Source organism: Pezoporus wallicus, unplaced genomic scaffold (assembly GCF_028554395.1).
Source record: "Pezoporus wallicus isolate ANWC-B61680 ecotype Strahan unplaced genomic scaffold, APGP_CSIRO_Pwel_v1 contig_3952, whole genome shotgun sequence".
NCBI lineage: Eukaryota > Metazoa > Chordata > Aves > Psittaciformes > Psittacidae > Pezoporus > Pezoporus wallicus.
This window is the reverse complement of record NW_026635034.1, coordinates 11,315,598-11,329,742: the sequence shown is the minus strand read 5'-3', so window position 1 is coordinate 11,329,742 and position 14,145 is coordinate 11,315,598. Positions and strand designations below refer to the sequence as shown.

The 14,145-nt window shown below is 38.9% G+C and overlaps 1 protein-coding gene across 5 annotated transcripts in view; it reads left to right on the top strand.

Annotated features, from left to right (window-relative positions):
• MYO1E (myosin IE) overlaps positions 1-14,145 on the top strand; it is a 188,651-nt gene that overhangs the window by 127,054 nt on the left and 47,452 nt on the right. For 4 of the 5 annotated variants that reach the window (XM_057398716.1, XM_057398692.1, XM_057398698.1 and 1 more), the window contains exons 2-3: positions 10,349-10,492; positions 13,226-13,315. In XM_057398716.1, coding sequence (XP_057254699.1) covers positions 10,415-10,492; positions 13,226-13,315 — 168 coding nt within the window. In that variant the 5' untranslated portion in view covers positions 10,349-10,414. Of the gene's footprint in view, positions 1-10,348; positions 10,493-11,414; positions 11,434-13,225; positions 13,316-14,145 lie in introns of those variants that run through there. The other variant, XM_057398722.1, reaches the window with a different exon arrangement.

The window sequence follows — 14,145 nt, the reverse complement described above, 5'->3', positions numbered from 1 at the left end:
TCTGTCTTTTGGCATCTTGGCAGTTAAATGTTCTGACTCTGAGCAGAGTTCTGTGGTGTCAGCACAAAAGTGCTTTTTGGTACATACTGTTGAAAAACTAATCTTGGCCACAGTTATCTGCTGTGTTGCAGCTTTTGCTGTTTTATTATGCCTATTACAATAAAGTTTTTTTCTTTACCCTGAACTGCTACAGACATGTGACTACATGACAATCTCAAAAAAAAAAGTCTATATTCCTGCTGGTTTATAAATAAGTTCAGAAAATGGCTGTATGTATACCTAAAAGAAAAAAAAAGTAAAAAACCCCATCTCAGCTGTTGTATTTCTAAATTCACATGTGATTCAGGGGGATAATTGAGCTAATGTGCTTGTTTTGTAAATGTCTTTTTTTTTTGTGGAATTGCTACATACTTAGGATCATGGAGTCCCGGTTTGAAGGGACCTTAAGGATCAACTGGTCCAGCCTTCCTAGGCAAAGCATGACCTAGACTAGGTGCCCCAGCACCCTGTCCAGCTGAATCTGATGTTCAGCCAGAATCGCCCCAGCGCTTGTGCCCATTACCCCATACCTTTTCTATGTGACTCCTTGTAGAAAGGGAATCTCCATCTTCCTTGTAGTCAGTCTCCCCCTGAGCCTCCTTTTCTCAAGGCTGAACAAACTCAGTTTGCTCAGCCTTTCCTCATATGACAGGTTTCCTAGTCCCTGGATTATCTTTGTGTCCCTTTGCTGGACCATTTCCAGCCAGCCTGTGTTGGGTTTTTTTTTGTATAGTGGGGACCAAAAAATGCAGTATTCCAGGTGGGGCCCGAGAAGTGCAAAGTAGAATGGGTTTGTGTAGCTACCCTTTAAATACTGGATCTTGGCAATAAGGTCCCCCCCCCCAGCTTTCTTCCCTCCCGGGTGTTGGCATAAAAGCATCTACTTTGACATTGTTGGTTAAAAAACAACAATAATAAAACAAGGTCCATGCCAATTTCTGTAATGTGCCCAGCCTGTTATGTTCTTGTTCACAATCCTTTAGCAATTGGACAAACACACCAGGCAAAGTAATTTGTTGAGAAGAAAATAATAGAGTTTCATGTGCAGAATATAATGTTCCTTTTTGCTGCTGGAGTGTGTTAGTGCATTACATTGGAATTAAATTGGTTTATATCTAGAGGTCTTAGGATTATGTGCTATAAGCAAATAAAACGACAGCAAAAAGTAGGTTTGGGGTGATAGACAAGTAAAAGTTAATGAAACTGGCATGTGGGGGCTTAGATGTTTTTACATTTTAGTTAAATGTCTAAGCCATCCAAAAATAATCCATTTATTGAGATTCAGTTTCTTTACATGTTTGGGAAAGATGGTTTTGGTCTTTCTAAAACAATCTAATATTTAAAAATGCATTGTCTGTGTATGAAAGCTGGCACACTGTATTAAAACTGTATTTTAAAAGAGCTTTTTATATTGGACAGGTCAGGCAGTGAAAATGGTGTTTGTAGATGAGAGTTCGGTACCCAAGAGCCTTATGAAAGGCATATTGTGTTAAAAAATTAGAATGCATGAAAATGATACAAACTATAACACTGAACTTGTTACACTGCAGTTACAGTTCCTCCTTCTTTAGGAGGTACAGTGGGCACCATTTTTAAAACAGGATAGATCCTCATCTAGGGCTGAGTAGTAAAGGTCAGCACGGGGTTAGAAAGGCTGTCATAAATAGCTGTTTGGTGACATCTGAGATTGTGATTCATGCCGACCACCTTCCCTCCATCAGTTATCTCAGTGTAGGGAGACTCTGAAAAGCAGGCGACCTGGTGGGAGGGAAGGGGCTGGGCTCCCTCTGGCCACCCTGCCCAGACATGGGGCTGCTGTCCTCACTGGCTTCCACCTTACAGGCTGCTTAGGTGTTCTTGCATGAACCGGTGTGCTGTTACTGAACTGGGTCACAAAATGCTGCTTTATCAGACTATGGACTGAAAACAAATCACTGGATTTTAATAATTCTGATTTCATTGAGCTTGGTCAATTAAGTAGTATTTTAAATGGGAAAAATAGAGCATCTTGTATTTGTACTACTGCAGAATAGGGAAAAAAAAACAACCACAAACCTGAAAGCCTTAGAAACCTGGGGAGATGTAGTGTGTTAAAAAGTGTAGAAATATATTATGATATTAATGAAAATGTTGAAGTCTTACTGGTAGATACATAGTTCTTGGTAAATGTCTTAAATAGTGAAAATATATAGACTATAATTTTATTATGTAAGGTTTTCCTTTGGCAATGTTATTTCAATAAAACTAGTTGCTGAAAAGTAAATATTTTATCACAAGAGAATACCATTATGATTTTCTACTAAATTTGGGGAAAGATTCAAAACTGGTAGTTTGGCATCTCCTTTTTCTCACACTGATTACTGGTGGTATTGAGCAAGTTTTTCAAAGTCAGAGTTCATTGGGGCGTAACTAAAATATGAGCTGTTATAAGTATTTTCCTTTAGAATATAGTATCTTCCTGTTTATAGTTAAAACATCAAACTGATTACATAAACAATTGTTATTGGGAATGAGCTATTTTTAGTAACTTGAAAGTGTTAGTGACTTCACTGGAACTTGATCCAGTAGGTGCAGAGTGGATTTGTGGTGACTGATACTCTTTGATTACAGTGGAGTAGTAACTAAATGGGGTTTTAATATGAGTGGTTTTATTCCTTAGAAATTCTCTCAGGTCAGTTGTCTCAGCAGTATCACTCTTCAGAGGAAACATATTTTACCATGGAAACAAAAGGGTCAGTAGAAGGGGGAAAGGAAGAGCAACTTTCAACTGCTCTTCATGTGGAGCCATACAAAGAAGGCAGTGACTGAGCAGAAAGGAATTCACTGGTGTGATTGTGGCCTCAGCATGGGTTGCTGCTAAAGTTTGGATTCCAAAAGCTGGGAGACAGGGCAGGGAAGTGAGTGCTGACATCAGCTAGAACACGACATGGCTGGGATGGCATTGTTGTAATATGCCACGGGTTTTCCTTTCTCAGAAAAACTTAAGCTGGTACCAATATAGTATGTACCACACAGCATCAAAACGTCTTCAGCAGTGTGTGTGTGAGACACTGGTCCATGCGCAGAGCTTCTGAGTCACGCTGTTTTAAGGTTCCTATCTCTGGAAACCAGATGGTAAGCTCCCAGTTGACTTCAGTTTCTTATTTAGTTTCAGGATGATCAAGAAAAAAGAATTTCAGTCTGATGCTGTAGGAGAGGCAGTGGCATCTTGTCTGAATTGACTGATTGAGTTTTCAGACTACACGTTTCTATTAAAGACCATAATACCTTTTGTGAACGTGATGCACAGAGGAAGACTCAGAATAAATTTAACAAACTGTTTTCTGTTGTTTAAAACAAACAGCCTTGTTCCCAAAGGGGTGGAGGAGACTGGGGCATTGTAGCTGTGGAAAATCTTGTGATATTTGGCCTCCGATATCCCACTTATTGTGTAGATTTTTTGGGGGGTAGTGGTATGCAAATAATCTCAGCATCTCTTTTCCAGGTAGATAATAGGAGGAGGAACCAGCACCTATCCCTTTATTTTTGTAATGGCAGTGAAAGAAGAAAAAGTTCACATACACATATATGCCCATACATTGTACAGCTGCCAAATGAATTCTAAGACTCAGTGGAACTGTGACAGCAAGTTTGAGTTAAAAAGTACAGCATTTTGTACTGTTACATGTAAGGTGTCTGATTGCACAAATGCTTTGAAACCTATTTTTAGTGGAGAAGAATGACAGGTACAAAAGCTTTATTATACATTTTGGACTGATAAAGCCAAGGCAAAACTTGTTTGTAATTGTTTTCTTGCATGTTTTTAACTTGCACAATATGTATATACAGATGCAAACTGCATATGTAATTTACAGATCAAGAGTTAATGTGCATGGATGCAGCTCTGTGAAACAGTTGAAATGGGGTGGTGTGTATGTGTATTTACATATATATATATTTATATATATATAAAAAAATAAGCTCATTGGCTAAATGTTGCAATTACAAGGCCTATCTTTAATCTGCCACAGCCACTGGAAATTTTGGCTACTCATGCCATGAGGGACTAGTCAAACTTAGACCAGCTCTGGAGCCTGCTCAGAAGCTAATGTCTAAGAGCAAATCAACCATATTAAGTAGCTAACAGTATTGCGTTTCCTTGAGAAGATTATTTCTTGGAACATCAGGCCACATCCATCCAAAAAGCTGTGGGGTAAGCAAGCATGAATTTACAGTTCATTAACTACCTTCTGGTATCTGCCCACTGTCTTTGTAAATTGTATCAAAAACTTACCCGCGGTAGCATAATCTGCTCTTCAGCTCATTCCCGTCCTTATTTTGTTGTGTTGAGTAGCTTTGCCTTGTCCTTTAAAATAACCTTTAAAATATAATAGTGAAAGTTAATACTGGTGCAATACATGGTCCTCACAGTCAAACACTGAGGTAAGTTTTGTTTTGGTAATGCTGTTATTTATCTTACAGGAATGCTGATGTCTTTCCTGACTCCTGAAAATGATAGTGACATGGTTTAGTGGTGGACTGGGCAGTCCTGGGTTAACTTGTTCTTAAAGGTCTTTTCCAACAGAGTTGATGCTGTGAGCATGATCTGTGTACTCTGTAGACATCTCACATTCCCATAACAAGCATGCATTTGCTGTTTAGATAAGCAGGCTCCAGTTTCCATCTCATCCCCTCCTCCTGGCCCTGGCTGTGTTGGTGGCAGGGAGGTACAGTCATGGCTGCTCCCTGCTCCAGAGCCCAGGGCAGGTGGTGATGGCTGGGATGTCTCACTTGATACCTGCCTCACATGAAGTTTAGATAATTTGCCCTTTGTCTGTCTGTTCTTTGCTTCTGCTGTCTTCCTTTAATATCCTTTTTGAAATACGGGCAGATGATTGCAACCAATTATCTCTAGTTTTTCTAGCATCAGAGCTATTCTCAGGAGAGCTATTTAGGAGCACTTTTGTCTACTATGGTTTCTTGGTTTTGATTATCCCAGGGGCGGACCAAAATTCACCTTAAGTATTTCTGCTGAGAACAGCAAACTTTCGCTTCATAGATTTATGTGAAAGATTCCTGTAAGCGGATTACGAAAGTTTGCTCTTTTGATGGGTGATGTCGGTACAAACAGTTGGTTGCGTTTTGTTTTTTGTTTGTTTGCTTGTTGGTTTGGGTTGTTTTTGGTTTTTTTTTTGCTTCTTGTTAGATGAAAAACTGGTACAAATTACTCATGTATGAGACTGGTGGTATGTCTCCATTAGCACTCTACACCTACGTATGTCAGGGGTAGAGTAAATGGTGTGCAGCTTTTTTGGTTTTGTATGGCTGTATATCATTTGGTATTGTATTCATAAAACTAATCAGAGTAGATAGACACGTGCCTTCAAAACTACAGTGATTTCATGCAATAGTACTGTCATAGCTGAAATGAGGGGGAAAAAAAAGGTTGTGCTTATAATTATTTGACACTCTTACTCCCTTGTGGAGGCTGAGAATCACTTCTGAAGAAGGATTGATGTTTGACACTGAAAAAAGCTGTCAGATTCAGGATGGCAATTTTTCTCTTTGTGGGAACTGAAAATCATTTATGGCATGTAGGTTGCTGTAGTTCAGACAGAGTTCTGAGGGAGAAAGCAAGCTCTTTCTCAGGGGCAGAATACAGTCTCTTCTGACCCCTTGTTTTTAGTGCTTTATTTTTAGACCTACTATTTTAAAATAGTTTTTAGTACTTGAGTTTTTAATAGCTTGAAATACAAAAAATGCTTGCTTTTTTTTTCCCAGTTAAGAGAAAACCCTGTTGTGACACAGTATGACTAAACCTTTTTATAGCCACATCAAATATGTGTTGCTTAGGATAATGCAAAAGTACACAAACATTTATAAAGGCAGAAATAAGAAACTGGCAGTTGCCATTGTAACAAAAGGTGAAGGGCAGCAAAACAAAGTTTTGTAAATAAATATCTATTGATATTTATTAGTAATTCCAAACAAAACAGTAATATGGTTTAAGCCTATCATACCAAAAGTAGTACAGAAAGTATAGAGACCATTTAGTACATGGCAAGTATTTTACATCCCCCCTCTTGGTATTAAAGTAGCAATTGTCTTAATCTGTCAACAAGTGGGTGTTAAGGGAGATTTACAAAGTGAGAGTGGAATCAAGTTTTTATCTTCTTTAGAGTCTTGATTGTTTTGATGCTGAAGGTAAGAAAGTTGCTGAAATGGAGGGGACGGTGCTGCCTAGTCTCTAGCCAGGTGGGAACTGGGCTCCTGAAGCAGTATGGCTCAGAAACAGTAGGCTTCTAGTTCTCAGGGTCATCTTGTGACTCACAAATATTATTATTAGTCAGTGCAAAGCAGATCTGATTCTGAGCCTAAAACAGCAACCAAATGAATAATAACAGCTGACAGGCATGCGGCATACGCCTTTAATTCCAGCTTCACCAGCCCAGCCTCCATTCCCTGTGCAATATCAGGTGGTTGGAAGCTCAGGAAGAGCCTGAAGCAGGCCTGGCAGCCAGGTTGTTCAACTCCCCTGTTTCCACTTCTGTGGCTTTTAGCAGCCTGTTGATGTGTTTTGTGTTTTTTATATTTTTCCTAAGCTGCCAAGCTCATCTTTTCTCGGCTGCTTAGGCATTGTTAGTGCTGACACAAAGACTTTGATTTGCTTACTTACTGCATGGGTAGATCACATCTTTCACTGGGAAAACCAAAGAGAAGCCAAGTTGCTGTTTGCTGACATTGGAGCCGCATGGCTGGGCCCAGCGATGGACCGCAGGCTCTGAGCCTGGGTCTGCCTTTGCCACATGGGAGCTCTGCTAGAGTTAGAGTCCGCAGTGGGGTTAGTGCTGACATGGGGGTGTGGGGCATCTCCACTGGCCCTTGTTCTGCTGGCTCTGTAGTTCCTGGTCAGTCCCAGGAGACAGTCCCTGGAGCAGGTGGAGTGCAGTGGCAGGGAAAGTGTGTTGTGTGAACAGAAGACAATCAGAGCTGAGTGAGTTAGTCTGAGCCCTCCCTGCAAAGCAGGTTCAAGTTAAGGTAGACACCTTAACTTGTTCAGGTGTAAACTGTATGCAGGCCAGAATGCTGCATTATACGTGGATAGTAGAAAGCTCTATCTAAAATGAAGGTTAAGTTCGCAAGAAATAACGCAGTAAGAACAAATCATTAGTGTTTAACATGTGGGCAACTGAAAAGTATTGTAATTTTTAACTCTATATTCTTGGTTTTTAGGAAATATACAGCCTGACGAAACATGAAGAGTTGATTTCGCAACTGCTATGATGTGGAGGGTTTTTTTAGATTGTTTATTCATGACAGGAAGAGATTTTCTATCGGAAGAGGTTTTTTGTTTTTTTTTTTGGTTGGTTTTTATTTCAAAACTATATTACAAACCAGTTAACTGTTGTCTGGGCATGGTTATAGCACCATTTGGAAGTGACTGAAGTTAATAAATTCAGGTTAGACTCTGTAGTCATCACTTCTGCTTGGAAGAGGAAGAGCTTGGGGGTGTCCTGTGGAAAGAGCACTCCCTGTTTTGTTGCCCAGACGAAGGAGGTGCTAGCCACTGCTTGTGGCCATCCTGCTGGTCTTGGTTTCTCACGGAGAGTAAGAGCAAAACTTAACCACAGATTAATTTAGAACTACTAAAGTTTGGGCTTATTTCTAGATCCTGTGGAGAAGTCTCGCAACGATTTGATGGTGATTTGCTGCTGCTTTGTATATTTGCATGTAAAGCCATGTTGTAAGGGTAGTTGTAAAGTACCCATGTTGTAAAGTAGTTCCAAACTGCTCATGGAAGCTGCCTTTCAAAATGTGGTAAAATAGTAATGTGAACAACTTAGTGCCACCACTGTCAGCTGTCTTCCGTGCTGTTGCTTTTTTGGATATTTGGGTTGCTGCCTTTTTATTAAATCTCTCTTCATCCCTTTCATGTGATATTGTATTGTAGCACACAGATTTGATTACGTCTGCACATTAAAGCAGTGCCTAAGTGCTGGGGAGAGCTGCTTCCAGGGCAAGCTGAGCTGCCCCCTCTTGTTTGCTTGCTGGCTTGTTGCTTTTGGGGAAGAACCCTTTGTCCTGGTAGCCTGTGTGGTTTAATCACTGTCAACAACAGTCCCTGGCTTTTGTAAAGCCTGCTGTTTTGCAAGCTGTGTGCACATTTTGCATATATCCCATGGCTTTGTGAGCTTTTGTCTCATTTCGTACTGTTATCTGATACTAAACCACATTCTGTATGACTTTGTAAAGAATACAGTGCTCTGTTTTTATTTTGATACTATACCTTTTTGTCCACCCTGCCAATTCCTGTTTCCAAAATGCAGTTTCATAAATAGCTGATGAGAACACTGAAGGAAATGATGCTTCTCTGTTGGACTTTGCTTTTCTCCAATAACCTGACTTTCCAACTGATTTTTTTCAGTCACATGCTTCATAACAATTTCCAGAAATTAATTGGTTCCTTCATTTTCTCGGTGCCTTCAGCTCACTGCTTCCATTGTACAAATGTAAAATTGACAAGGCTCATGCAAACTCGGCTAGTTTGATTGCTATTTTAGTGTAGCTCATGTAAGAAAATTGCTGAGATTTGTCTTTTCAGGTGTATTTACCTCCTCTGTATTAAATTTAAAGGCATTCTTTTACTTCAGGTTTGCAACTGTTCTTGTGTTAGCAGTGACAGAGCTGCATTGGCTGTAGCAGTGGCTGGAGACTTTATAGAAAACATACAAAGCCTACAGTTCTGCCTGCAGTAATAACATGGGTCTGCCTTTAGTGCAAGCTACTGTAACTTGAGCTAAAAATCCGGTTGGTCCTTGGTTTTGCTGTCAGTTGAGATGAAGCTAACCCATAGGCCTGACTACATTTGCCAATATATGTTATGCATTAAATCTGTGTCTTCATTAGCTTTTGTTGGGTTTTCACCCTGTTAGATGCAGTGAAGTTTGTGGGGAAAATGTAGTCTGAAACTAGTTTAATGAACAATTCTAGCCAGCCCATCTTAAAGAACCATGTACTCCCCTGACTCCATTTGTTGTTCCTACTCCTGTGCCTGATCTTGGTACATGTGCTTGACTGTTTACATGAGGGAACAGTATGGCAGATGAGCTTTTGTGTTGCATAGGTCATTTACTAGTGCAAGTGTGCACCTAAGTTGCTAATTTCCCATTTTGAAATGGATCTTCGCTGGAGTGAAGCCAAAGTGTTCAGAGTACCTACATTTTCTTACTTTATCTGTAAAATAATGCAGTATTTTATTCTGCCAACTTCTTTACACTAATAATTTGTGTGTATTCAAACAAATATTACTTGCGCCCATAACATACGTGAGAGCAGTGTGGATAAATCATGTTGCTTGAAATTGTGGTATTAAAAAATGAGGGGAATACACAGAATTGTCGTTTTGTTTGCCACATCTTTCTTGACAGGGTGCACAGCTTCTCAGTGTAAAATGTGTTAATTCCAGCATCACTAATTTTGGCATTGCATAAAAAAAAAGGGCATAAAAAGGCAAGAGGGCAGAACTCCATTAGCATCATCTGCTAGGCTATAGCACATAGGTTTGGGTTTGGAGAGGAAGTTTATAGCTGAATTAATAGCATTGATCTAGACTGGATTAAAATTTTGTTTCTGGGTGTATCTACAGAATGTAACTACTGTTCAGATCAGCTGGAAGAAAAACAGATTCTGATTTCAAGTGGTACAGCTCGAAATGTCATGTTTTCAGTAGCGTCCTGAAATAGTAGTCTCTAAGTGCCGAGAGAGAATGCTTATATGTCAGTTAAGCATGGTAACTAACAGATCAAAAGGGACTGTTAAGACTTGTAGTCGACAAGCTGCATAATGTCATCTTCAAAACATCACTGTATACTTACTGCATCAGGCTCATGGCTTCCACTTACAGCATATGTGCAGGTTTGACTTCAAAGACTGTAAAGGGTAGTGAATCTGTTCTGGTGGTGGTAATTGTCCTCACTACTAATAGTTGCACTGTAGGAGTGTATTTTTTGCCTCTTCAGCTTCCAATAGTTGGAAAAATGTGGGTTTTTTTTTCTGCTAGATTTAGCAGTGTCTGCCCTTCTGTGTGTAGACATTCACAAAACCATGGTACGACCTTCAGATTTTTGAGAGCAGTGCAATTATTCAGGAGTTTGGAGGTAAGTCATATGACATCATTTATATATGCTTTTATAAAATTCCTGGATCAAGAACTGGAAATCAGTGAAAGAAAAGCATTTTGGAAATTGAAATCTGAATAGGTGGTTTTCAGTTCTTTAATGCTAATGAGAAACATAATAACATTTTTGATGCGTACTGTGCTTTCTTGCAGGGCAGCAAAGGGCACTACAGGTATCACTGGCAGAGCCACAATGTCAAGCACAGTGGAGTGGATGATATGGTCCTTCTTTCCAAAATCACAGAGGATTCCATAGTGGAGAACCTAAAGAAGCGATACATGGATGATTATATTTTTGTATCCTTTAGAGTGTTGCTTTTAGAGGGGCCCTGTCAACTTGCTGAGCCAATGTGAAACTAATTATATGCATGTATTCTGTGTAAACTGATTACTCAAAGGTGCTGAGTGTTTAATGTGAGAGTTCACCTGAGATTAACAAAATGCTTTTGTAAACTGAGCTAATTATGAGGGTTGAAATTAAGATCTGAAAAGTTATTCTAAGGTATTCTTGTTGATACTTGGAATAGTTCTTGTTGTCATTGAAGATATGCCTGTAGCTCTGTGCATTTATATATCCATGTGACCCCTGAAGCTACTGCAGTAATACCACTTCTAAGAGCAACAATTAGTAGGTTTAAGGTGTATATATGTGTCGATACCATGTTGTCTTTTATGCTTCTTAAATTCTAATGCTTTCAAAGTAGCTTTTCTTCTGTGACATAATCCCATTTACAACTTATTCTGGGATTGCTAATACTGTGAATCATGGGCTGATGGAAACAGCTGCCCATCTGAACATCTGTAAATCTACGGTGTTCATGCTTAATTTTTTTTCTATGATTAATGAAAGAAGATGATTTAAATATCTGAACATGGAACCCAACCTGAACGTGGAACCCAACAAGGAAAATGTATTTTAGCTCCAAAGGGTTGCTTTTTTAAATTTTATTTTAAGTTTCCTGTGAAAGCAATTCCTTGAGATAAGAATAATCACTGTGTCACTGTAGCTTTCACAGTGTAACATGAGCTGTGATAATAAATCTGGTAAACACTAGTCAATGTGATCATATACTGGAAAATACATAATCTTCTGCTGTAGCCAGATTTTCATACTTGCTAGTATGGAATAATGGGGAATAGGTTCCTTGAAGAGTTTTAACTTTTTTTTTTTTTTTTAGCAGAAAGGGAAGGAAATAAAACATCTCCTGGCTTTTTCCATACCTTCAGATGGTTAAGAGCTAAGTAGCAGCTTGGTTTATTGAGGACTGATAGAGGAAAATAATTTTGCAGTTGTGCTAACATTTCCATCCCGAACCGCAGAGGTTTTTAATATGTGTGTGCACATGGGTTTGGATTCTTTGTTCAATAAATTATCACACCATTATTACATTGGCATTGCAGAAATGCGATAAAGTTGTGCAGTGTTTGTCTAATTGTAGTAGTGAAGCAAACTGTGGTGCTCTTCCTGTTAGTAACATGAGCGCTTTGTCCCTGTGGAACACTGCATCTTCCATGAAGTAAATTCACAAAGTCTTCGGTGCTCTGTGCCAAAGAAGTGGTTTTATGCCTTTTTTTTTCTATAAAACAAGTGACATTTAACGTGGAGATGGTCTTTGTACTGAAGCAGGAATACGAATGTTTTCCAAGGGGGCTTGTGGTCACATGAATGATCAGAGTCTTCTTGTAAAGCATTATAATTCTTTTGTGTAGGGAGAAAAGACTCCTTTTGCAGTTCTGCAAAGGCTTTTCATTCTAGAATGGAGATAATCTCTTGAATCTTTCAATTGTTTGTGTGTCCACCCATGAATGAACATTTCTCTGTGCTACGTTGCATAGAGATTACAGAATCCTCCCAGAAAATGCTGGTATTGTTTACCAACAGAAAACTGTCACTTTGGATGTTTATACTGACTGAATACTTGATTTATTATATTGGAAGCCCAGATGATGTCACTTTTCTTTGAGTTAAGTGGAAAAAAGAAGTATGAAGAAAGCATTGCAAATTAAGAGTACAGAAATTATTCTCACTGAGTTACACTTCTCTAACATTACCATTTTGTGCTGTGGCACTACAACAATAGAGTTTTTACATAGGATAATCCAGCAGTATAAATTTGGTAGTTTTCCCACTTTTGTCTGGAAAGCTTAGTAAGCTTGCCTGGGAACAATTCCAGATTGTAAAATGAAACCTGCGGTACAACTTTTTGGCCTCATTGACATGGGTACACTGCTAACTCCAGCTCAGTGATCCAGTCCTGCCTGTAAAGTAATATCAGTTGCTTCATATATGTATACTGCAACTCTGATTCCAGAGCTTCCGAAGCATGTTGTAAATGTTAGGTACACATGGAGCTGAATGCAGAATGGCGAAATACTGGCATTCGGAATGTTGTAAAACTTTCTGGGGCTAATAATAGCTTGAAACTGAGGAGCTTCTTATAGGGCAGCCTGCAGAAGAAGACTCTAAGGGACTGTTAATAGTTACGCTTATAAAATAACACATACTGAATTACCTAATTCCCTTAGCTCCCCTACTAGTACATGCAGCTGAATAATTGTCCAATTTAGCTCAGTACTGGTTGTTTCCATCCAACTGTGCGTGCTCAGCACTATCTCAATGAGATCAGAGTGTGTCACTATACTATATTCTGCAAAGGTCAAAACAATATTTTCCAATACTGACAATATGACCTCCTAAGTTACAAAGGAGTAGAACAGTTTAAATATGCCATTTCCTTTCTGTGTTTTTATTTGAGGTGTGTCACATTTGGACCTCTAATACATATGGCTATACTTAGCTTGTCCTAAAATAAATATTTTGATAATAGGAAAGCATCCCATTGAATGAAATGTTTATGTTCTTGTAAGCCTGCTAATTTCGGTTTTATTAACAGTTGTAAGTGGTGGAGTTTTTACTGTTGTTTGAAGCTGTACTGTATTGTGTAATAGATGGAAAAGTTACTTGGCAGTCACTAGTGTTAAGGTAATACTTTATGAAGCTGTAGTTACCTTAACTTGTTTTGAATACAGACATATATTGGCTCTGTATTAATCTCTGTGAATCCTTTCAAGCAAATGCCATATTTTGGGGAAAAGGAAATTGAGATGTACCAAGGAGCAGTAAGTAAAGTAATCTAAAATGTACTGTAGTATTCAGGGGCATGTAAATATTAGTCAATATTAGTCAGTGTGGTTGAACTCTTTGACGCATTTGTTTCTAGGTTTTGGTAGCATTGTAACTAGCCTGTAAGAATTTGGCTGATATCCATTTACCACCGTATATTGAGTCTTCGGATTGAATTCCCTGGATTATAGGATTAGTATTTCAAGAAAGTACTTGTAACCCTAACCCTAACTCTAACCCGGGTTAGGTTTCTGTCATTGACATGGGTTAGGCACTCCTCCTTGCAAAAGCTGTTGTTAAACTTGAAAGTGTGGTGCACAATACAAAATGACTCGAACTCACAAACTGGACAAAAACAATAAAAAAAAAGTTGCCAAAATTGAATGCAACTTTTGAAAATAGAGCTTGAAGAGTGGGTCAGCACAAGGACATCAGGGACTTAAAATTCTCTTTCCTGCTTTGCTCAAGTTGGCCATGTCCAGAGAGGCGGGAAACCATTCGTTTTGGATGGATTCAGTGGATGAAAATGAGACATACACTACCAGGCTCTGTGTAGCAGTTTAGGTAGTTTATTGTTAGCATGTGACCACATGGAATGGGCTAAAATTATGAGTAATATATTTCAAGCACAAACCATTTTTAAACAGGGTGTTTAGGATAGTTCAGAAGAAAATTATGGATGACAGGAAGATCAGTAACAAAACCCAGAGACTTGGGCTTGTTTTTATTAAATAAACAGAAAATTCCTGGGGAAAATTCAGTATAAAGTAGGATTCAGAATTGTTTTTCCAGGAAAATAACTCTTCCAATTTAAATTCAAAATGAC